This window comes from Schistocerca gregaria, chromosome 9 (assembly GCF_023897955.1).
Source record: "Schistocerca gregaria isolate iqSchGreg1 chromosome 9, iqSchGreg1.2, whole genome shotgun sequence".
Lineage (NCBI taxonomy): Eukaryota > Metazoa > Arthropoda > Insecta > Orthoptera > Acrididae > Schistocerca > Schistocerca gregaria.
Window position 1 is genome coordinate 185,552,651 of NC_064928.1, and position 26,489 is coordinate 185,579,139.

The window sequence follows — 26,489 nt, forward strand, 5'->3', positions numbered from 1 at the left end:
TTGGTCAAAGTAACTAAAGTCTTATTATGCATGTGTCCCGTACGCTTTTGGAAATTCTTTGAACTTTTAATACTTCCTGTTTTTTATTTTCTCACTTCATTTACTCAATTCTTTCGTTGTTTTATTTGAAATTAATTTTTTCCGCCTTTTGCCATCCCTAAAATTTCGCAGGCCTAGATGGTCACCTAGTCTTGGCTAATGGCAGAAACGGTCCTGAATACTTTCCTTCTTTCCGTGTAAAATTAATACGCGGAAAACTTTTATTCTTGTTGTTATATTTATGATAACTACTATTTTTTTCCTCAGATTCTGCCCGATTTTTCACAATACAGTTGAAAGGTGGCTATAATTTCGCACCTTACAAGCACCCATCCACATGCTTTGCCATGAACTACAACCACAATTAGGTATAATTTGGTAGGTTATACATCGTATATATGAATATTTAAATGAGACTGACATTGCCACGTACGCCTTGTAAATAATTGTTGACGGTTATTGAATGAAAGGTGACGGAGTGTCTTTATTAACAGAACGGCGTAATGAATGATTGCCTATACTAGTAGAGGTTGGAACGCCAGTGGAGATGAAACGGCAGGTAGAACTCAAGCTCTGGGTGGAAGGCCATCACAGATGATGGTCCTGCTTAAACACAGGAAGTAGCTAGACGGAAGTCGTAACACCTGAACTGTGGAGCACAATAGGGTGACGGCTGGCCGCTATTGTAGCAGGACCGGAAGGATAACCGGAACTCTGCAAATCTTGGACGCAGGTGAGAGGAAGGAAGAAGCGGCACCTCGGAAACCACATATGCTGGGTTACTTCCAAGGATCTTTACTCAGCTACGTACCATTGTAAGAGTATAGGTTTTACCTCGAAACTTTCTGCGCTGGACGACAAAAGACTAAAATATGGTTCGTCGGCGTTCGGAAGAGTCTGTTGAGAGGGAGAATATTCCGTGGTTTCGGGAATATGATTCGTTTTCGGAATTACGAGGATGGTGAGCCGAGCCTTACTGGGAAGCCAGCGGTGGAGAGACGAGGTCTACCGTTGTGAGCGTCCGGGTGTGACGGTCGCTCGGTATCAACTTTGTTGGTAACGACGGACTTGCTGTGTTTGCTCTCAGGAGAGTTTATAGTTAGAGCAGTTAGGCACTGTACTGTTGCGGATCTATACGATTCTGGACTTCACCTCCGGGTTGGAAGTCGTCGTGGAGTACGCAGCGTTCAGTAATTGAGAGCCCTTCCTCTGCCTATACTTACGTTAAGACATCATCTGAACTCCGTCCTTGTGGCTGGGAGTTCGCGTTTCTCGTCTGTATTACACAGATAGGAGAACACAGTAATAGAATATATTAGTCAGAGGACCACCATCTGCCGTCCTAGTGTTTGAAAGAGTTTATTTGTGGCCGGAGTTCTTACATCGTCGCAGACGAGTACCAGAACCATCACTTCAACGTACTGGACGCAGTACATATGATGATATCGCAAATTGCTTCGGCTTATTAGGGCTATAAAGCTAAACAGTTGTAAGCACGTTAGTTTATTTCCACTTAGGATCCACGCCACCGTAGATCATCTTTGAAAGTAGTGTCTTCTAGTGTTTGGTATGTAGTTGATGTCAGTCATTTCGCGTTATTGATGTTAGACCGCGCAGTCATAATAAGGGCCAGAGATGGGCCACTGATTAATAATTCTAGTTAGGAAATATAGACAATCGTACTTAAAGGGTTGATTTTAAACTATAATAAATATATATTGAACAACAACGTTTATCATTTAGTAGTATTATTTGAGTTGCCTTCATCATTCATTTATGTTTAGACTGTAATTTATATGTAAAAAAAAAAGCATTAAGAGATCATAAGATCTGCTTCAGGGGGTAGTCAGACAGGGCCAAAATAATGGCTCTGAGCACTATGGGACTTAACATCTGAGGTCATTAGTCCCCTAGAACTTAGAACTACTTAAACCTAACTTACCTAAGGACATCACACACATCCATGCCCGAGGCAGGATTCGAACCTGCGACCGCAGCGGTCTCGCGGTTCCAGACTGAAGCGCCTAGAACCGCTCAGCCACACGGGCCGGCAGACAGGGCCAAATCATCATTTTAGCGTGTATTATTTTCCGTTGCGCACATTCACTTTTACACCCGCCTAGAGTAGCATCTTGGACAGTTCATAAGGGAGAAAATGATGTATTACCAGGCTATTGTCAGTACGCATAATTTTTTAAACAGTTGCCTCCATAAAGTTTGACACATTCGTCTTATTGCACCTTTCTGTCAAACTAATACATGTGTCTACATGGGTTGGACAAAAATATAGAAACACCATGAGAAATGTGAGCTCGAGCATAAATGCAGATACTAGCCGATCCTGCAAGTGTTGAATTTTACCACGAACGACACCTGTTCAACGTCATCAATGTGTTACAAGGGTCACAACAGCGTTCGCTGTAGTTGTGAGTGCATTCCGTCTCAGCTGAGTGAATTCCAGTTTGAGTAAATTGTTGAGTTCACATTGTAGGTCCTTCCGTAACCAAGGTACATCTACATCTACATCCATACTCCTCAAGCCACCTGACGGTGTGTGGTGGAGGGTACCTTGAGTACCTCTATCGGGTCTCCCTTCCATTCCAGTCTCGTATTGTTCGTGAAAAGAGAGATTGTCGGTATGCCTCTGTGTGGGCTCTAATCTCTCTGATTTTATCCTCATGGTCTCTTCGCAAGATATACGTAGAAAGGAGCAATATACTGCTTGACTCCTCGGTGAAGGTGTGTTCTCGAAACTTCGACAAAAGCCCGTACCGAGCTACTGAGCGTCTCTCCTGCAGAATCTTCCACTGGAGTTTATCTATCATCTCCGTAACGCTTTCGCGATTAATAAATGATCCTGTAATGAAGCGCGCTGCTCTCCATTGGATCTTCTCTATCTCTACTATCAACCCTATCTGGTACGGATCCCACACTGGTGAGCAATATTCAAGCAGTGGGCGTACAAGTGTACTGTAACCTAATTCCCTTTTTTCGGATTGCATTTCCTTAGGATTCTTCCAATGAATCTCAGTCTGGAATTTGGTTTACCGACGATCAACTTTATATGATCATTCAATTTAAATCACTCCGAATGCCAACCCCGAGATAATTTATGGAATTAACTGCTTCCAGTTGATGACCTGCTATATTGTAGCTAAATGATAAGGGATCTATCTTTCTATGTACTCGCAGCACATTACACTTGACTGCATTGACATTAATTTGCCATCCCCTTCACCATGCTTCAATTCGTTGCAGATCCTCCTGCATTTCAGTACAATTTGCCATTTTTACAATCTCTCGATATACTACAGCACATCTGCAAAAAGCCTCAGTTAATTCCCGATGTTATCCACAAGGTCATTTATGTATATTGTGAATAGCAACGGTCCTATGACACCGCTGCGGCACATCTGAAATCACTCTTACTTCGGAAGACTTCACTCCATTGAGAATGGCATGCTGCGTTCTGTTATCTAGGAACTCTTCAATCCAATCACACAATTGGTCTGATAGTCCATATGCTCTTACTTTGTTCATTAAACGACTGTGGGGAACTGTATCGAACGCCTTGCGGAAGTCAAGAAACAAGGCATCTACCTGTGAACCCGTGTCTAAGGCCCTCTGAGTCTCGTGGGCGAATAGCGCGTGCTGGGTTTCACACGACCGTCTTTTTCGAAACCCATGCTGATTCCTACAGAGTAGATTTCTAGTCCCCAGAAAAGTCATTATACTCGAACATAATACGTGTTCCAAAATTCTACAACTGATCAACGTTAGAGATATAGGTCTATAGTTCTGCACATCTGTTCGACGTCCCTTCTTGAAAACGGTGATGACCTGTGCCCTTTTCCAATCCTCTGGAACGCTACGCTCTTCTAGACACCTACGGTACACTGCTGCAAGAAGAGGGGCAAGTTCCTTCGCGTACTCTGTGTAAAATCGAGCTGGTATCCCATCAGGTCCAGCGGTCTTTCCTCTTTTGAGCGATTTTAATTGTTTTTCCATCCCTCTGTCATCTATTTCGATATCTACCATTGTCATCTGTGCGACAATCTAGAGAAGGAAACAGCTTTGGAAAAAGACATTTAGTATTTCGGTCTTTAGTCTGTCGTCCTCTATTTCAGTACCATTTTGGTCACAGAGTGTCTGGACATTTTGTTTTGATCCACCTACCGCTTTGATAAAAGACCAAAATTTCTTAGGAATTTCTGCCAAGTCAGTACATAGAACTTTACTTTCGAATTCATTGAACGCCTCTCGCATAGCCCTCCTCACACTATATTTCGCTTCGCGTAATTTTTGTTTGTCTGCAAGGCATTGGCTATGTTTATGTTTGCTGTGAAGTTCCTTTTGCTTCCGCAGCAGTTTTCTAACTCGGTTCTTATACAACAGTGGCTCTTTTCTATCTCTTACGATATTGTTTGGCACATGCTCATCTAATGCATATTGTACGATGGTTTTGAACTTTGTCCACTGATCCTCAACACCATCTTTACTTGAGACAAAACTTTTGTGTTAAGCCGTCAGGTACTCTGAAATCTGCTTTCGTCATCAAAATCACCAGTTACACTTACAAAATACGTTTCTGTACTGAAGCGTCTGGGAAAATCTATAATATGTGTTTCCCAATGCTAATTCTGATCAATGTACACACTCAGGTATTGTGAACAACCAGCTCCACAAACTTCTGTTCCTCCATGCAGTATTATTATTGTTGATCATAACTGAATGATATTGATTATCATATCTGAATGAACTCCGTTTTTTCAAGATAAGCAATGGACCATTCTCAAGAACCAATTAATAATGCATTCGAATATTTGCATTATGGACGTTTCTATTGCTTCAACTAGGCTGGGTTTTATTATGATTCCTGTATAATCTGCTAGCAGGTGGGAGAGTTCATTGTAAGCGAAAAGAGAAGTGGTTTCTAAATTCAACCCTGTGGGTATTCTTGTCTTGTACAGAACTGATATGATATAATTTCATTCCACCTCTGAAGGAAATGGTGGGATGTAGGAGAGCATAACCCTTTCCAGCCAGTAATTGTTGTCTGTTCTGTTGTAACGTCATTTAATTATGCTAATTGGGTATTTATGTAATTTTGTAGGCTTTTTGTTTGCATGTAAAAGAATTGAGAGGAAGATGTTGCTTTTATGTTTTCTTCTTTCCAAATCCCAGTATTCGCCTTAAGGGTGAGGGTAGAACCTCTCAGTGAAAAAAACCCCAGCTGGGATTGGTTGCTGATGTTCTGACTTATATATCTTCATATTATCTCAGTGGTCTTGATGTGGTATTGTGATCCTGGAATTACGTTTATGTAGAGAATTTTCGTCAAATTCCGTAGAAGATGGAAAGCTCGAAAATCTTGTCGATGCAGAGAATATCGTCTCCTTCTATAGGAAATGTCTGAAATATTTTTGCTCAATAAGTATGTTGTTCTGTCTATATCAGACTGGTACAACGGCCCAAATTCTTGTAGGCATTTTTGGTCTGTTGACAATCTCACTGATTTCTTCGTTTTCCAGAGGATTCTGCTGAAGTGAAATCGATTCTGCTTCGAGAATAATGTAAAGAGGAAACGCATATTCGAATTTCGGAAAATTAAACGTTTTAGGGTCGTGCTGCAGTAATGATTTTTTAAGTCCGTTGTTACGTAGTCTGATGAGTCAGTTCGGGGTGAAGGTAGAACCATCTTCGTTCGGTTAGATGACATAATCGACGCTTGTGATATTTATTCGAGACTGGGTGGGACAAACATTTTTTATTTAAGGGGAGCAACTGGATGTTACCCCTCGTGTTCGGTATTTAATGAGACGTACTAAGTTACGTCGCCTTTCAGCTTGTTTAATTATTTACGATGTGTTTTTGTGCCAGTTTAAGAGTTCATCTAGATAGATTCCGAGATATTTAATATTTGATTGTGGAGTAATTTCTTGTTCCTAAAGTCGAATGATGAGTTTGTGGGAGTTCTGTTGTTGGCAGTTAGTAATATTTCTACGCCTGAACATAATAAGTTGACTTTTGGTTGAATTAGATCTGATTTTCCATTTAGTGAGGCAGGTTTCATGTTTGCTGATGTAGTTGTTGGCTTGTTCACTGACTACATCGCTAGTGGGAGCGTGACACCAGTAAGTGGTGCCATCAGCATACAGAGCTATGTCTTCATTGCGCCACCAAGGTATTGGGATGTCAGCAGCGTATATCGTATATAACAATGGAGGGATGGCGGCACCCTGGGGGACTCCCGCTTTGAATGTGAAGCAAGATGACTTTTGATTCGTACTTGTACTTTTCTATTTCCAATGAAGCTAGATATTAATAGTACTATTTCAGAAGGGAAGTTGTAACTTGGCATTTCGTGAAGCAGTCTCGCATGCCATGCCTTATCAAGAACCTGTTGTACGTCCATAAAGGGGGCAGTAGTCGCTGTCAAGCTTCTGGCTGCTGCTGCTTTGCTAGCAAGTTTTAATAATGGATCCTACAATGTATATTTTCCTAAGCGTTATGTTACAGGGCATCCGACATGTGATTTTATTAAGCTGTGAGAGAATCTGTATCTCCAGATAAAACCACTACGTCAAAATGTTCAGCAGATCGATAAGATGGTTCAAATGGCTTTAAGCACTATGGTCATCACACATCAGAGGTCATCAGTCCCCTAGACTTACAACTACTTAAACCTAGCTAATCTAAGGACATCACACACGTCCATTTCCGAGGCAGGATTCGAACCTGCGACCGTAGCAGCAGCGCGATTCCGGACTGAAGCGCCTAGAACCGCTCGGTCACAGCAGCCGGCAGATCGGTAAGAGTTGCGGTTTTGGGAATCTGCACATTTGTGGTCGGAGAGGCTTGTTTTCTTTCCAAATAACATTTTGCAGGCATTTTAATTGTAAGTTCCAATCGGTTCAGTGAATACAATAATGTGACTTCTTACAGTTAACATAATAATAATTGCATAATGCACATCACAAACACTATGCCAGATGAACAATGAGGCCTAACCACATTAACGTTCACGTAATATTTCTAGCAATTAAACGAGGTGACATGTCCTTCAATCCCTGAATACTTAATGTATCCTCAAACGACATAAAGAGTATAAAACAATCCTTTCTCCATCCGATCATGTAGCAGTGGATGTACGTGTAATAAACGTTTTGACCTCATTCTCCTCCTCCTGCTTAGAAGTACCAACAAAAGTTCCTCCTCGCTCGAGTCCATTTCACTAACTAATCAGTTGGCAATACCTGCGGTGTTGGGACACCGGTGATCCAGGGGTGTTCACCACAGTCACCGGTGACCGTCACTGGCGACCGTCCCACTGTGAAAAGGGGCTAACTGTTACCGTAACGTCTCAGCAATGACGTAACAGTATTGTTACTCGTTACCGTCGGCATTGTTATTAAAATAGCACTGGTCGCTTATCCTATTTTCTGTTATAATTTAATATTTTAAAGCAATGGAAATCTTACGAAAAAATTACTCGTTTTTAAAAAAGATTTAGCTAAAAATCAAAACTTTTAACACTACTTCTGTCGTTAATTGATATTTTGATTCCTTTACACGGTGCTTAGCAAATAATAAAAAACATCTGTTGTAACCGAAACCAATAAAATACCGGGAAATACCAGTTATTCAGAAGTACAATACTGGTATCATTCTTAACAGCTCGATTTTCTACATCCCTACTACTGACGAATGAAGACCAAACATGGGGATTCATTTGCCACTGATAGTGTAAAGGGGGCTTACCTTGTGGACTGCACTGTCAGCAGAAACTCGAATTCCTGAGTTAATCTGATCCGTTGCCTTCTCGATCTGGAAAAACAAGAAACAAAAACAAAAATCAGAAATACCATCAGTATAACAAGCCATCACTCTACATTTCTCGACTTCTTACGATGGTACCTCCAGTGTCAGAAACATAAACAAAACTGTGTAGTCTTTCGTTAATAATGAAACCAATTGGGGAGGATTAATCCATCCTCAGGTAGCTGAGTGCCAAGAGGCGTGCTGCGACGTTGGTATACGGGTCCCTGACGCTTGAGGTCTCAGAATATGAAACTTCTCCTTTGAATGTAAAGAATGACAGTGCTGGAAAAACTCTTACGTTATTTGATCTCCAAAGAGCTGAGCAAAACTCAACGTACTCAGACTGTTTTCTCTTTATTTATTCTGATCATCACTAAACTGACACACACACACACTTTTTTTTTTTTTTTTTTTGGCGCAACGGAATCTGACTTTCAATAATCCCTACAACAGAATGGCCCTGACTAACAGTAACCTATACCTCTCACGAATCACTTACTTCACAAAAATATTCGTTACTCGAACTACTGCAATACAGCGAGCGCCAATACTGCCAGCTAAATAAAATATTCAACTACTGAAGGCACTAACTACCGATATGCATAGTTAAAGATTTTGATAGAGAACAAACAATGTGTTTACCTTAATAGAGTTCAAAAGTCATTTTATATATCATTTCATGACATCCAGCGTGACAAATATCATTTTTCTGACGGATACTCGTCTAGATATTCCCCTCTCAAAACTCTGGCATCTCTCTCCCTACATCCACCACTACTGGTGGCTCACCTCTAACTGCCCGACGCTACGCGCTGTTCACATCCAACTGCCCAACACTACAATAGCGAATATTCCAACAATGAGTCCAACCAGCCACAGACTGCACACAGCGCAGTCAGCTATTTTCATACAGAGCACTGCGTCGCATTACCAACATAAAAACCTAAAAGCCAACTTACAAATACACAACTAATTCTCCAGAACTGGTAGTATTTTTATTAAAGGACAGTCTCTTCGTAAAGCTTAACCATGTCAGCTGCCAATGCACAATATACACAACAGAATACTGTATTTGAAAACATAGGTTTTGTTTTTAATGTGGAAGATTTCTCTACTGTTAACAAAAATGTAAAAAATTGTTTATGTTTACGATCATTTTAAAGAACTATAAAAATTTTGTCTCAATGTTTACTTCATGAGTGATGTATGTAGATGTGTATCACCATTGGTGTCTATTCAGGAATTCGATAGGTATGATGAACATGTAACGTAATGATGAAAGTACACACATCAAAAAAGGTTTTGTATCCCCCAGTTCCCAGAACTCCTCAAGATAGACGTTGACTGTGGATATTGTATCACAGACACAGTCCCTTTGACTGTTCGCTAAACCCACCCAAAGATCTAAACATCCCTGCATGAGCAGCGCCTATTATACGAAGGTGGTCCGACAGCTGATCAGTTCCAGTCATTGCACCAGGAAGGGGGTACATGGCACGTGTTCTCTGTAGTTCAACCATACCTAGACGGTCAATACCGCGGTTCGATCGCGTCCGCATTGTTACTTCGTGCTAGGAAGGGATCTCAACAAGGGAAATGTCCAAGGATCTCGGAGTGAACCAAAGCGATGTTGTTCGGATGGTTCAAACGGTTCAAATGACTCTGAGCACTATGGGACTTAACTTCTGAGGTCATCAGTCCCCTAGAACTTAGAACTACTTAAACCTAACTAACCTAAGGACATCACACACATCAATGCCCGAGGCAGGATTCGAACCCGCGACCGTAACGGCCGCGCGGTTCCAGACTGCAGCGCCTAGAACCGCTCGACCACTCTGGCCGGTTGTTGTTCCGACATGGAGAAGGCATAGAGAGACAGGAACTGTTGATGACAAGCCTCGCTCAGGCCGCCAAAGGGCTACTGCTGCAATGGATGACCCCTACCTACGGATTATTGTTCGCAACACCAGCAGCCACAGGACGTCGTGTTACGACTCACACTGTGCGCAATAGGCTGCATGATGCGCAACTTCACTCCCAGCCTCCATGGCGAGATCCATCTCTGCAACCAGGATAACATCCAGCGCGGTACAGATGGGCCCAGGAACATGCGAATGGACCGCTCAGGATTGGCACCGCGTTCTCTTCACCGACGAGTGTCGCATATGCCTTCAGCCAGACAATCATCGGAGAAGTGTTTGGAGGCAACCCGGTCAGTCTGAACGCCTTAGACACACTGTCCAGCGAGAGCAGCAAGGTGGAAGTTACCTGATGTTTTGGAGTGGCGTTATGTGGGGACGTCGTACGTCGCTGGTGGTCATGGAAGGCGCCGTATCAGCTGTACGATCCGTGAATGCCATCCACCGAACGATAGTGCAACCATATCGGAAGCATATTGGCGATGCATTCGTCTTCATGGACGACAATTGGCGGCCCCAGCGTGCACATCTTGTGAATGACTTCCTTCAGGATAACGACATCGCTCGACGAGAGCGGCCAGCATGTACTCCAGACATGAACCCAATCGAACGTACCTGAGATAGATTGAAAAGGGCTGTTTATGGACGACGTGACAGACCCTGAGGGATCTACGCAGAATCACCGTTGAGGAGTGGCATAATCTGGACCAACAGCGCCTTGATGAGCTGTGGTTATTATGGCACGAGGAATGTCGCATTTTCTGGTACTTCGTATTTGTTGATATATATTATGGACACCGCATTTGCTAGCGAGATTTTTATATTGCTGGATCCTCCGGCGTTGATGCAGTATGTAGGTGTCTGCCCTGATAGAACAAAGAGGCTGTATTCATTTATTGTGTCAAATACTATTTCTCCGCTATTGTCTGCTCTGTCTGCGTGCCATAGAGTCGACGGTGCATTGAAGTCACTAAGTATGAGTAATCTTTTGTGCCTAGAAAGTTGTGATATATCTCTTAGATGCTCAGCAAAAGTGTCATGTGAATACTGCCCACACACGGATGTGATAATGCACGAGTCTCATCCAAGTGTAATTTCAAATGTGGCTACATGTTCAGAACATAGCTGTGCTATTTTTGTGACTGTGTAATTTAAATTCGCTATTACAATCGCATCCTTGGCATTTTGGGTCCCAGCAATTGTTATGAGATGTTTGGAATCCCTGGATGTTTCCGCCACTCTTGGAGATACAGGTAGATTATACCTGCCCGTACTTCTTTCAGAAGTCTACGCAGTTCCACTCCAATCACAGTGCTTCCACTGCAGATTAGTTATAAGATCTTCACAGCGGAAGGTATATAGTGAAGGCATATTACTTAGGTGTTGTCTCTTTAAGATCGCAATAAACGCGCCCATGCGTCCTCACGAAACCTTTATAAACTTAATCTATGTTTAAACCCTCACATCTTCGTGCGCATGTTTGATCTAAGGGTCTACAGAGCTCACGGTGGACGGTTGGCAGGTTCTCTGTCCGAGGTTTCATTCTGTCTATCTGCTCCGTTGTCTGGTAACATACTTTTTCCCTTCCAGTTGACTAAGACGTATCACTAGCTGCAAAGGGAGTCTGAAAAATTTCCCTATTTCCTAAACTACTTGCAGATAAGCGACTCTCAAGATCCTTATATTCAATTACGCTGTTCTTGTGTTGTTTGGGGTTTTTGCCTGTGCCCTGCGGTACATACCGGCATTTGTCTTCCTCTGTTGTTAGTGTACACTGTGAATTGTGTGTGGATGAAGTATTTGTAATTTTGTCACTAGATAGCTTATTTGTATTTTGCATTAGGCTTCGGCTATCTGATTTATTATCTGAGGACATGCTGCAGTAAACATTAGTACGGCAGAAGAAGATGTCTTCAATTCAGGACTGATCGCTGGTAGGGGGGATGAACTTAAAATCCTCAGACACTACTGCGTCCATCCTTGGGTATCAGCAGACTGTCAAGCATGGGGTGCATTTGCATGCGTCATGATGAGGGGACTGGGAAGTTAGTTGGTTCAGTTCAAAATTTCGTTCTGCTGAACTGATTCACAGTCAGTTAGCTGCACTCCACATGCACCTAGGCGAGATAACTGGTGCTCTTTCTTATTTGTCTGCGTCTTTTCGTTAGGTTATCGTTAGGTTATCAGTTTTCTCAGCAATCATTGCCGATGTTCGTGTACTTAAGTTTCTATATCATTCTATCTCAAACCCACCCACCAGAGTGAAGATCTTTCGTACGTGTTTTTGCATCCTTCTGTTCTTTTGTAATTAGTTTCATTATTTACTCCCTTGACTAGACTTGCATTAATGCATCTAGCAATGAATCAGCCTGTTGTAATGATCTTTAGTTTCATACAGTAGCTTTATGGCAACCTTTACCAATATTTCTATTGAGTTGTGGTACCCATGTTTCATGTTGAATTGGGCCATCCCTGCTCAATTCAGATAGTCATTACATGACTCTGCACGAATTTGGTTTTTATTTCACATGTTCGCATACGGAGTCTTCGGTTCTCTCAGTAGATCAACAGATTCCAATCTCGTAGAATCTCAGAAGTATGTCAGATGATCAACTGACACCTTACACTAGCGTTTCTAGGGAAACGTTCTAGCCCCTATGTTGTTCCTAATCTATATAAGCGATTACAGAATACATTATAAGTGGCCCCGTTAGATAGTTTTCGGATGACGCTGTCCTTGACAACCTAGTAAAGTCTTCAGAAGATCAAAAAAAGTGCAACATGATTAATACCACGTATTTGCATGGCGCAAAAAGTAGGAATTAATACTAAATAATAAAAATGTGAGGTCTCATCCCCAAATACACTACAGGCCATTAAAATTGATACACCAAGAAGAAATACAGATGATAAAGGGTAATCTTTGGACAAATATATTATACTAGAACTAACATGTGATTACATTTTCACGAAATTTGGGTGCATACATCCTGAGAAATCAGTACCCAGTACAACCACCTCTGGCCGTAATAACGGCCTTGATACGCCTGGGTATTGAGTCAAACACAGCTTGGATGGCGTGTACAGGTACAGCTACCCATGCAACTTCAGCACGATACCACAGTTCATCAAGAGTAGTGATTGACTTATTTTGACGAGCCAGTTGCTCGGCCACCATTGACCAGACATTTTCAATTGGTGAGAGATCTGGAGAATGTACTACCCTCCTGAACCCACCGACTCCATTTTCTGCTAACAGTCATTGGATCTCGACCAACGCGAGCAGCAATGTCGCGATACGATAAACCGCAATCTCCATAGGCAACAATGTGACCTTTATCAAAGTCGGCAAAGTGATGGCAAGCATTTCTCCTCCTTACACGAGGCATCACAACAACGTTTCACCAGGAAACGCTGGTCAATTGCTGTTTGTGTATGATAAATCGGTTGAAAACTTTCCTCATGTCAGCAAGTTGTTGGTGTCGCCACCTGCGCCAACCTTGTGTGAATGCTCTGAAAAGCTAATCATTTGCATATCACATCTTCTTCCTGTCGGTTTAGTTTCGCGTCTGTAGCACGTCATCTTCGTGGCGTAACAATTTTAATGGCCAGTAGCGCACTAAAAAATTCAATTACATTCGGTTGCATGCTAAATCACACGAACATAAAGGCTGACTATTCGGTTAAATACTAAAGATTTACAATGGACTTGAATTGAAACAATAACACAGCTAATGTTGTGGGCAAGACGAATCAATGGCTATGTTTTACTGACAGAACACTTGGAACGTTCAACAGGTCTGGTGAAGGCGCTGCACACACTGGGTTCCTCCACCCTCTTTAGGAATACTGGTATGCAGTATGGGATCCTTAGCAGACCGTATTGATGCAGAGAATCGGAAATGCGCAAAGAAGGGCAGCTCGTTTTGTATAGAGGAGAGATGGGGTGACAGTCATTAACCTAAAGGCGTTCTTCGTTGCAGCTAGTTCTCCAAATTACAGCCACCAACATTCCTCCCCCAATAGCAAAATATGTTGCTGAATGCTACCATATGGAGAGAAATGACCATTCTGTTAAAACAAGATAAATCAGAGTTTGCATAGCATGATTTAAGTTTGCATTTTTCCCACGCGCTGTTCGGGAGTAGAAGCAAGCTGCTTATGAATAAATAGATTATTGTCATCTATGTGTTTCATAATGTTAGAGCACAGTATGAATTCTAAAATCATACCGCCAATAGGCGGCAATGAGATGGACTTATAACGCAGCGGATTAGTTCTGTTTCCTATCTAGTGTAATTTTGAGACGTCACAAGTTTTCTAGTTTTTAGACACCCATGTTCGATCGAAAGAGCTGCTGCGTGTAATTGCTATAAATGGATGTTTTTCACGTTCATACTCTGAAAGGACGTTGCTGATATATAGTTCGTACTGGATGACTTTCCTCCATTAAGTGACTTAAGTTGCTTCGATACACTAATGATATCTACGGTAAATTTCTCTTGTTAATAGTTGTTATTTATTCGAATTATTACTGCATCTTTCATGGGATCATTACACAAAACTATGATTACTGACTATGCTTTGAAGATGCAGCCGTTGGTAACATTACCATTGCTATCACACAGTCAAAGAACAGATTGTCTCCTTGTATTTGCACGTTGTGAATATGATCACAATTTATTCGAGTTTGCTGCCAGATTTCGAGACAGAGTTTCGTTGCAGAAACTATTGAAAGCATGTCGTATTGAGTCCACATTAAATTTAGAGATTGTGTAACCTGCTACATGTCCTATAGATTCTGTGTTCTTTTATAACATGTGGTATGGTTCTTTAGTTGCTTATACAGCGGTGTCCTGACCTGTTTTATATACCATGGTAAAACACCAGAAATATCTCAATGCTGATAGACAGATGTAATTTGAACCCCAGTCCTCCTAAATATGAGTTGAATGTCTTAATCACTCTTCTGACTCTCTTTGTGACAGTCTTTTAATGTTAAATATTTGTCCAAAAGTATTGTTTCTGTGTACCACAGTGCAACATGCGGTATGGATGTGAACCTGTGTATGGTTTTATGTGGTCGTAGGAAATAAGACTCACGGTAATCAGAACTGTGTAAAACGTACATTTACAATAAGAAAAAGTAAGAAAAAAAGGTTCAATAAGAAAAGTTCACGAAATGATGGCGAAAACAGGCTGATGAAAATATACTATTTAACATTTAGCGCCAGTTGGTTAATGAAGAACATTTTCTTTCAAATACTCAGCATAGATGTGAGATAATGAAACAAAAAATTGATCAAACACCCATAATATCCCAAAGCAAATAGAAAGAGTATAGCCAAAAGGAGAATTCTTCTTGTGGGGCAGCCGAAACTGTATAAGTGGACTTTGAAAAATGAAGGAACCTCAGAGCAGTTGCTTAATCCACAAGCTTTTATTGTGTTCATGAACGGTTTTGCGAAACTTAAAGTTCAATGATCCGGTTTAAAAAATAAAATAACTTAATTATTCAGATATCATCCTCACATCAATGGGTCCATGACAACATTATGGGTGAGGATTGACCTCAGAATGATTAAGTGATTATAATTTTTGCCCCAGATGATGGAACTTAAAGTGTTCCGAAACAGGTTGTGTATACAATAAAAGATTGTGGATTAAGCAACTGTCCTGCTGTTTTTTCATTTTTCGAAACAAGAGTTGTCATCTGACAAGGAGAGGTTCTCAGCAGTGGGATCGATTTTCTGAAACTATCTCTATGGTTATGCAGGATAAGATCCATACCCTGAAGCCATTCACTCTTCTGGACCTTCGTTTGCGAGTAATTCACGAAAAATGATCTTGGTATTTAACGTGACTCCCACAGCTTTGAAAACGTAGCATTGTAAACACTATTTGCGTAGCATAACGGCTAGGGTGAGCATTTTACATGCAGAATGTTGTGGGATCGAATCTCTTCAGGTGCTTTAATTTTTTTATTTTTAAATCTACGTCAAAATGGCTTTGATCATTATTTTTATTCGATTAATTGGTTTAAGTGTAAGCTTTCTTCTGTTTCTTTGTCACAGCTTTTACTCACCATATGAAGTATTATATTTTTTCTTCACACCATTCTTTTTCCACTCAGAATCTTTGCGAATGTGCATTTAATTACATTTATTTACCTACTATAAAGTTTAAGTACTTGAAAAGGCAGATCTGTTATTTAAAAAACACAAGGCGAAATAATATCGCTATATTCACAGTGCAGTGGTGTCAAAAATGTATTTTCTGTTGCAAGATATGCATTTTTTTGGAACATAATAGTCACACAAACATTTTAAACATAAATTCATATTGCACTATGGACAAAACAACTTAGATGAAGATTTAAATGGAAGAAGGAATTAAAAGTAAAACGAAATTCAAATTAAATGAGGTGTAGAAATAATGAATGTCTTATCAAGGATGAAAATATAGGATGATAAAGAAAAGAAATGAAATCGAAATTAATACATAAAGTTAAATAACGTCACATAACAAAGATTCCAAGAGGAAAAAGAATGATTGCTAGAAAAATGAGAGCAAAGGGAAAAATTGATATGATGATTAATATAATGTGATAAAGGAACTCAAATAAGAAAATACATTTAAAAAATTAACTGAATAAAGATAATGATATGATGATTAATATAATGTGATAAAGGAACTCAAATAAGAAAATACATTTAAAAAATTAACTGAATAAAGATAATGATCAAAGTAATTTTGATAGAGATTTAAAAATAAAAAAAAATTAAAGCATCTGACAAGATTTGAATGCATAACTTACAGCATGTGAGAGCTTTACCCTATCCATTGCATTGTACAATCAGTTCTATACAACACTACATTTTTAAAGCTATTGAGCATCATGAAAAATTCCAAAACCTTTTTCGTTGATTATTTGAAAACGATTGCCCACCAGGATGAATAGCTGTAGGGTGTGATACCTCGGACCTTAACCTACATCACTATATACATGGTTTCAAAAAATCGATGCCACTGCTGGGGACTTCTCCTAGAGAGTAAAAATTATGATACAGTTTTCCAATATGTTATATACAGTCTGTTATGTTTCAAATATGCTGCACCTTGGCATGTTCTCTTTCTCAAGAACGAATCTCTGTCTTAGCATACTAGTCAATTTGGAGACTAGCTCACTGGTTCTAAAGAGCTATACCACAGGCAGGCAAGAGAGCTCACTGGGCCAAATTAGTCACCTTCACCCTACCACCATCGCTCCTGGCCTCTAAAAGCCACTCCATGTGACATCAATATGCTACCTAGTGCCTCAACAACAGCGAGCACACTGCATGAAGGGCATCAGCACAGTATGTGGCAACAGGTGTGCTGCTATGGGTGACAGACACCTAGCATATGTCCTGCTGACTCCACTGAATGGAGGAAATCGACAGCAGGTGAACAGCTGTGGATTATATACTCACGTTCATATCTGCTGAAGGCCCAAATGAATGGAGGGTATGGGCAAAATATGAGACAGTGCATGAGCAACTGTGAGTGACACATCATATCCCTTATCTTCTGCAGCTCCCACTGAATGGAGGTGGTGGACAGAGACTGAGACAGCAGATGAACAGCCGCAAGTGACACACCACCTGTCATATCTGCTGTCGGCCCAGCTGAATGGAGACGTCAGTGAGAGTAGGGGGACAGCAAGTGCACGGGCCCACACTGTACAGAGTGGTCGGGCAGGGTGCAGGGTGCGGGGTGTGGGTCATGTGGGTCAGACAGCAGCTGCGGGTGACTCACCGCCTCCCTGATCTCCTGCAGCCCGCGGTCGCAGCAGCTGCCCAGCCTGTCCAGCTGGCCCTTGATCAGCTCCTGACACACCAGCTCCAGGCGGTCGCGCGCCTCCTGTTCGTGCCGTGACAGCGTCGCCAGCACACGGCCGCACTCCACACTCACTGCCTCGCGAACCACCGCCTCCGAGTCTGCAACCATAATGGCACCACTGCATGTTTGCAAGTTTGTCATATTGACTAATGTCTGAGGTAATATATCAACCAAGTCGAGAGTATCTGCAATTTAACAACGACTGCACTTCTGTTTGTAGATACTCAAACGGTACTACAGCTAATGAGCACACCTCATTTAACAATATAGTCAACACTTAAAAAAAGTTGTGCCTATGATGGGGTCTGATAGACCACATAAAAATGTCTGATGTCCTTCTCATCCTTCGCCATTAGGACCAGGGAGCCTTACGTTCAATTAGAGATTAGTTCTTGTTCCACAGATCATGACTATGACACTTCGTAATGGTGTGGAATGTGTCAGGTTAATAAAAGGTGTCTGTACAAGATACTACATTACACAAAATATTACATGACACTTTTTTGTGGGGGTTGGGGAAATTACCCACATACTATACCCAAAAATTCATCTAATGAGTAGAAGGAGTTGCCATTAAGAAAATCTTTTAATTTCCTTTTAAATGCTATCTGTCAGATTTTTGATGTTATTAGGTAAGTGAACAAAGACTTTTGTGGCAGTATAATTCACCCCCTTCTGAGCCAAAGTTAGATTTAACCTTGAGTGGTGAAGATCATCCTTTCTCCTAGTGTTGTAGCCATGTACACTGCTATTACTTTTGAATTCGTTTGCATTGTTAATAACAAATTTCATAGGGGAATACGTATATCGTGAGGCTACAGTGAAGATACCTAGCTCTTCAAATAAGTGTCTGAAGGATGATCTTGGATGAGGTCCAGCAAATATTCTGATTACAGGCTTTTGTGCAATGAATACTATTTTACTCAATCATGAGTTACCCCAGAATATTATGTCATATGAAAGCAGAGAATGAAAATAGGCGTGGTAAGCTAATTTACTGAGATGTATATCGCCAAAATTTGTAATGACACTTATAGCATAAGTAGCTGAACTCAAACGTTTCAGCAGATCTTCAGTGTGTTTTTTCCAGTTGAACCCCTCATCAATGCCTACGCTTAGAAATTTTGAATATTATACGTTATCTACCGATTTCTGATCGAAGTTTATATTTATTAATGGTGTCATTCCATTTACTATGTGGAACTGTATGTACTGTGTTTTGTAAAAGTTTAATGAGAGCCCAATTGCAGAGAACCACTTAATGATTTTCTGAAAAACGATGGTTCACGGTTCATGCTTGTAATTTCATACACCGAAGTGATTAATGCCGTAACTTAAAACACGTTTTTCTTCATTTGAGAGGAACTTAAAATCTTATGTACACTCGGGCAACATAAGAAAACATTTTCAAACAAATGAAACTCCGCTTATCTCCTTTTTAGCACTGATAGTTACGCTTTTGGCCGCTAGAGAGCATCTGGTACTACATTTTTAGTGCAGCTGTCGTGTTTTGGTTGAGGTGGTTGCCACTTTTTTACTATGTGCAGGTTTGGATACTCGCCAACAAAACGCACGCCTCCAGATACCCTTTTGTACTGTTGTTTAATCAGTACTTTCAAGAAAGGATGGTGACAGTGATCCTGAGCTTGGCACTGAATTTAGAGGCTCAGGAAGTGAATACGAATGTGATGTTACTTCATTAGAGCTGAAAGTGACGACAGTTCGTCAGCTGAGCGGCAAGTGCTCGCAAGATGTACGAGACAAATACATCCCTGTACTCCAGGCAGCTCCTCCAAGATTTATGTTCACAGGAAACCATTGTGAAACACATGTTCAAAAATGTTCAAATGTGTGTGAAATCTCATGGAACTGCTAAGGTCATCAGCCCCTAAGCGTACACACTATTTAACTTAAACTATCCTAGGGACAAACACACACACGCATGCCCGAGGGAGGACTCGAACCTCCGGCGGGACCAGCCGCAAAGTTGAAATACATGAGTAGACTTCTTAGCTACACAGAAACTAAACAATACTTCAAGTTTCAGGATATTTTAGTCGAAGTTCAGTTCACGAGTATACTCGGGATTTTATAATTATTATTGGTGGTCTTCAAAATCTTGTAACTCATTACTTTGAACTTTAAAAAGCTGTCTTTACATGTCTATGTGTAATGACATTCATTATAGGATGTTTTTCATTACCACTGTACCCACACCCATTGTTCTAAGTTTAACTCTACACGTGCTATGTTTAAAATAACTGCAGAGATTAGGTTAGTAACAATACGTCTTTGTTTAAAAAAGCAAAGAAATAGCAGACTGGGGTGAATTCCCATTTCAGCGATCGCAGAGTTTGTGATTGAGGAGGAGTAATGTGCATGTCTTGGTGTTAAATTTCTGTCCACAATGCATATATCTATGTATGTTTGTGTGTATGTGGGGAGGGTTGTAGATTATTGGTGCTCCTCGCTAGCTGTCCTAGCGTTCCTTTCTCATTCTCTATTGAGTAGACTAGGCTGGAGCAACTCTCCTATGCTTCTCAGCAGTAAACTTCCCAGCTCATTCCCTATTGAGTAGAGTTGGATGGAGCAACCCTCCAGTGCTTCTCAATGCATGCATTCCTTTCATTCCCAGAGCTATTACCCTGATGATGATGATGTTTGGTCAAACTGCGCAGTCATCAGCGCCCTTACAAAGTCCCAGTCTTTACACAGTCCAGTTTTCTTGCAATCCAGTCTAGCCACTGTCACGAATGATGATGATGATGATGAAATGACGAGGACAACACAAACACCCAGTCCTCGGGCAGAGAATATCCCCAACCTGGCCGGGAATCGAACCCGGGACCCCGTGATCCAGAGGCAGCAACGCTAGCCGCTAGACCAAGAGATGCGGACACTAAGTTTCAGGTGTGGCCACTAAGGAAATTGCATTTCAACAAGACATTGCAAGACTTCCCTCACAGGTGTTTTGGCTGTTGCTCTGGCGAGCTTGCTCAAAAATGGTTCAAACGGCTCTGTGCCCTATGGGACATAACATCTGAGGTCATCAGTCCCCTAGAACCTAGAACTACTTAAAACTAACTGCAGCCGAGCGGTTCTAGGCGCTACAGTCTTGAACCACGCAACCGCTACTGTCGCAGGTTCGAATCCTGCTTCGGGCATGGATGTGTGTGAAGTCCGTAGGTTAGTTAGGTTTAAGTAGTTCTAGGTTCTAGGGGACTGATGACCTCAGAAGTTAAGTCCCATAGTGCTCAGAGCCATTTGAACCATTTTTTAAACCTAACTAACCTAAGGACATCACACACATCCATGCCCGAAGCAGGATTCGAACCGGCGACCGTTGCGGTCGCTCGGTTCCAGACTGAAGCGCCTAGAACCGCTCGGCCACAACGGTCGGCGGTGAGCTTGCTCTCCCCTACTCCCACTCACTAAAAATTTCTTTTCAGGGGTTGATGGCAGATTGGTTAGGTATGTTGTTTCTGCCTGATGTCGCAGCTCTGTGTGGTTAACTCAGCAACCTATACACTCCCAGATGACCTACACCTACTGCTTACACGCACTATAAGTAAAATTTGCTGTCCTTTCTGCTGCTGCAATTGTAGTAAAGAGCAGAGCAGAACGGCCACTGGTGGTCTATATCTGGGTCAGGTGAGGATATTTAATAAGAAGTACATGGGTTAGTATCACAGTGGGTAAAAATACCACTGTTGCATTGCTTAGCACCAGTATGAGATGGCAGTGGAAAAGTTATTAAATTACTGATTCTTTATAAAATAAATACAAGGAAGCACTTACAGCTGATTGGCCAATCATAGAGCTCTCTTGCAGACCAGAGAAAGAGATACTCTTGGACTCTTGTGTTCTGCCACCTGTTTGTGGGGCTCTGGAGGATATACATGTGTTCCCCATTACAGTCTAATAATACAATAGCTGTGCAGCTCCTTGTAGAATGTTGCTTTTCGTATTTCATGAGTAATGAGCTGCCAACAGTAGCGTCTGAAACCTTAGGAGGCTTTATACAGCAATACAGGGTTGTTCTGATATTTTTGTGTGGCAGTTTATAGTGTCGCAATGTTCAAACGAGTGGTAGTTCACTTCTACTCCAGCCATAAGACCAACAAACGTCTTTTGAAGGAGTGTATCCATTGTGTTCATGAAAGTGCGCACCATAATTTGGCCAGAGAGTTAGATTCCATCCTTGATCATGACCCTTAAGGTTTTGACCATTTTGCACAAAAATCTAGAGCAAGAAATCTCGTATTTAAATTGTTGAGAAACAAACCTTAGATATTTATTTCTCTTGTACTGATACGTAAGTGTGCCGGTCACGATGCTGCATAACAAAACCAAGACAGAACGGCCATAGTTCGATACAGGGTCGTCTACGCCAAAGGCATCTCCATTTCATGAATAATACGCGTTTCTGACCTTTCGCGAAATGAAAATGCGCCCGCTGCCATTTACGATCGAAATCAGGGCCTATCCACTAACAGATCTGTCATCCATTGATCTGGAGTCCATTACAATAAAGAGACGTAATGCATGGGATATGATCGAGATCCTATTCGACAAGCTTCATGATACTGAATACACAGTATTAATCATAGATACCCACCGGAAAGTCTCAGCTTAATGTCTCAGTTAAATGTTTGACCGGTGCTAATAAATCGATGACGCAGGGTCATATTTACATAACAATAATAATTTTGAATATGATCAAATATGTCTTTCGAAATTTTCGAATTGGTCTGAGAAATCACTTATCTGACAAGGATAGGTGACGTAACTGGATTACTGCGCCAAATGTTTGCTTACGGTGGCTTAGTGCGACACTGAAATCAGTATAGTCAACTTTGGTGTTATTTGTTTCGTGTTTTCCCGAGCGACTGTTGCTTGTACAGTTCTCCACAAATTTATGAATACACCACAAATTATCCTCATCACACGGTTTTGCACGCTAAAAACATTTGCTCGGTTTGATAAGTTACCCTAGAATATGACCCCATATGACATAATATACTGAAAGTAAGCAAAGTATGCAATGTTTTTTTTATATTTATATCTCCTACATCTGACATACTGCAAATACGGACATGTTTAGCCGCTTAAGCAATTCTGTGGTATATCATTCCCAACTGAATTTATTATCGAGTTGTAATGCGAAATTTAACACTGTCACCCTCTTAGATCTACATGCCTTCATACACTATGCGATCAAAAGTATCTGGACACCTGTCTGTAAATGACTTACAAGTTCGTGGCGCCCACCGCCTCCGTAATGCTCGAATTCAGTATGGTGTTGGCCCACCTTTAGCCTTGATGACAGCTACAACTCTCGCACGCATAAATCCAATCAGGTGCTGGAAGGTGTCTTGGGGAATGGCAGCCCATTGTTCACGGAGTGCTGCACTGAGGAGAGGTATCCATGTCGGTCGGTGAGGCCTGTCACGAAATCGGAGTCAAAACATTCCAGAGGTGTTCTGTGGGATTCAGGTCAGGACTCCGTGCAGGCCAGTCCATTACAAGGATGTTATTGTCGTGTAACTACTCCGTCACAGGCCGTGCATTATGAACAGGTGCTCGATCGTGTTGAAAGATGCAATTGCCATCCGCGAAATGCTTTTCAACTGTGGGAAGCAAGAAGGAGCTTAAAACATCAATGTACTCATGTTCTGTGATAGTGCCACTCAAAATAACAAGGAGTGAATGCCCCCTCTATGAAAAACATGACCACACCATAAAACCACCGCCTCCGTATTTTACTGTTGGCACTACACACGTTGGGAGATGATGTTCACCGACCATTCGCCATACCCATACCCTGCCATCTGATCGCCACATTGTGTACCGTGATTCGTCACTCCATACAACGGTTTTCCATTGTTCAATCGTCCAATGTTTACGCTCTTTACACCAAGCGAAGCGTCGTTTGGCATTTACCGGCGTGATTTGTGGCTTATGAGCACCCACTCGACAATGATATCCAAGTTTCCTCATCTTCCACCTAACTGTCATAGTACTTGCAGTGGATCATGATGCAGTTTTCAATTCCTCCGTCACGGTCGGGATAGATGTCTGCCTATTACACATTACAACCCTCTTCAGCTGTCGGCAGTCTGTGTCAGTCAACAGACGAGGTCGGCCAGTACGCTTTTGTGCTGTACGTGTCCCTTCACGTTTCCAGTTCACTTTCACATCGGAAACAGTGGACTTAGGGATGTTTAGGAGTGTGGAAATCTCATGTACAGACGTTATGACACAAGTGACACCAAATCAACTGACCACTTTCGAAGTCTGTGAATTCCGTAGAGCACCCCATTCTGCTCTCTCACGATGTCTAATGACTACTGAGGTCGCTAATATGGAGTACCTGGCAGTATGTGGCAGCACAATGCACCTAATATGAAATTTTTTTTGGGGGGTGTCCGGATACTTTTGATCACATAGTGTATGTCATATATATGGTGGAAGGAAATCTCTTACAGGTTCTGAATTGCACATAGTGCGTCTTTTTAACGACAGTGAAAATTTGCTTAGCAGCTATTTCTAAATAGGGTTCATGTACATAGGTTTCATCCGGATCGTGTGACAAGAATTTTAATTATTTTACTCACATTAGTTTCTTTTAATATGTGTAAATCGCTAATGACATCGGCACCAACAGATGTACCGAGCAAGGTGGCGCAATACTTAGCCCAGTGTGTAAGGGGTTCATTAATATTCGTCAGCGCACTCGACTAGATGTAATTTCGATGAACTGCCCACACGCTGCCTGCGATATGGAATGTCTATGCTTTAATAGATTCGCAGGTCAGAGCAGTGTTGGCAGTAAGTCGACTTTAGTAGCTCGCAGAGAGCTGTCGTGTTTTGTAGCTCGCACAGAGCACTTGAGTTCTGGAGTTCAGACAGGGCAGTGCAGCGGTTGACTTGTGTTGGGCAGGTAGTGCAGAACGATGGCGGTCACTGAGCGATGTGGTAAAAAAAAAAGTTCTTTGTTGCCGCGCGCATATATATTAATTGCCACAACTGATTTAACCACAATTGTAATGTTAAAGTTCCATGTAATTCATTACAGAAATGTATCAATAATAACTTTTGTTCTGAAGAAAGCTTTTGCCAGCCCTGTATCTGAGTTTAGAGATTTTACGAATTTTTTTCCTGTGCGTACTCATGTTGATTACGGAAAAGAAAATCAGTTGTTTTCCTACAAATGGAAATCTAGTGGCCAGCATTGCTCTGGGATGTGCCAAAAATTTCTTATAGGAACAGATATATAAACTACCTGCCATTAAAAGTTCTACACCAAGAAGAAACGCAGATGATAAACGGGTATTCATTGGACAAATATATTATACTAGAGCTGACATGTGATTATATTTTCACGCAATTTGGGTGCACAGATCCTGAGAAATCAGTACCCAGATCAACCACCTCTGGCCGTAATAACGTCCTTGATACGCCTGGCCATTGAGTCGAACAGAGCTTGGATGGAGTGTACAGGTACAGCTGCCCATGCAGCTTCAACACGATACCACAGTTCATCAAGAGTAGTGACTGGCGTATTGTGACGAGCCAGTTACTCGGCCACCATTCACCAGACGTTTTAAATTGGTGAGAGATCTGGAGAATGTGCTGACCAGGGAAGCAGTTGAACATTTTCTGTATTCAGAATGGCCCGTACATGACCTGCAACAGGCGGTCGTGCATTGTTCTTCTGAAATGTAGGGTTTCGCAGGGATCGAATGGAGTGTAAAGCCATGGCTCGTAACACATCTGAAATGTAGCGTCCGCTGTTCAAAGTGCTGTCAATGCGAACAAGAGGTGACCGAGACATGTAACCGATGGCACCCCATACCGTCACGCCGGGTGATACGCCAGTATGGCGATGACGAATACACACTTCCAATGTGCGTTCACCGCGATTCCGCCTAACACGGATGCGACCATCATGATCTGTAAACAGAACCTGGATTCATCCGAAAAAATGACGTTTTGCCATTCGTGCACCCAGGTTCGTTGTTTAGTACATCATCGCAGGTGCTCCTGTCTGTGATGCAGTGTCAAGGGTAACCACAGCCACGGTCTTCGAGCTGATAGTCCGTGTTGCTGCAAACGACGTCGAACTGTTCGTGGAGATGGTTGTTGTCTTGCATACGTCCCCATCTGTTGACTCAGGGATCTAGAGACGTGGCTGCACGATCCGTTACAGCCATGCGGATAAGATGCCTGTCATCTCGACTGCTAGTGATACGAGGCCGTTGGGTTACAGCACGGCGTTCCGTATTACCCTCCTGAACCCACCGATTCCATATTCGGATAACAGTCATTGGATCTCGACCAACGCGAGTAGCAATGTCGTGATACGATAAACCGCAATGGCGATAGGCTACAATCCGACTTTTATCAAAGTCGGAAACGTGATGATACATATTTCTCCTCCTTACACGAGGCATCACAACAACGTTTCACCTGGCAACGCCCGTCAACTGCTGTTTTTGTATGAGAAACCGGTTGGAAACTTTCCTCATGTCAACACGTTGTAGGTGTCGCTACCGGCGCCAACCTCGTGTGAATGCTCTGAAAAGCTAATGATTTGCATATCACAGCATCTTCTTCCTGTTGGTTAAATTTGGCGTCTGTAGCACGTCGTCTTCGTGGTGTAGCAATTTTAATAGCTAGTAGTGTATTTCTTGAAGGGATAGTTTAACATGTTTACATTTATTTGCAAACACCTATATCAATGTTTCACATGTAATCGAATGCAGATAATCAATTATCGTTCTCTCCAGTTCATCGATTGTCTGTGGATTACTTTCATACCCAAAT

At 41.8% G+C, this 26,489-nt stretch overlaps 1 protein-coding gene across 2 annotated transcripts in view; it reads right to left on the minus strand.

Moving 5' to 3' along the window:
* LOC126291773 (trichohyalin-like) overlaps positions 1-26,489 on the minus strand; it is a 214,171-nt gene that overhangs the window by 37,475 nt on the left and 150,207 nt on the right. For both annotated transcript variants that reach the window (XM_049985462.1, XM_049985461.1), the window contains exons 13-14: positions 17,577-17,758; positions 7,801-7,866 (exon numbers count right to left, since the gene is read on the minus strand). In XM_049985462.1, coding sequence (XP_049841419.1) covers positions 7,801-7,866; positions 17,577-17,758 — 248 coding nt within the window. The remainder of the gene's footprint in view (positions 1-7,800; positions 7,867-17,576; positions 17,759-26,489) is intronic.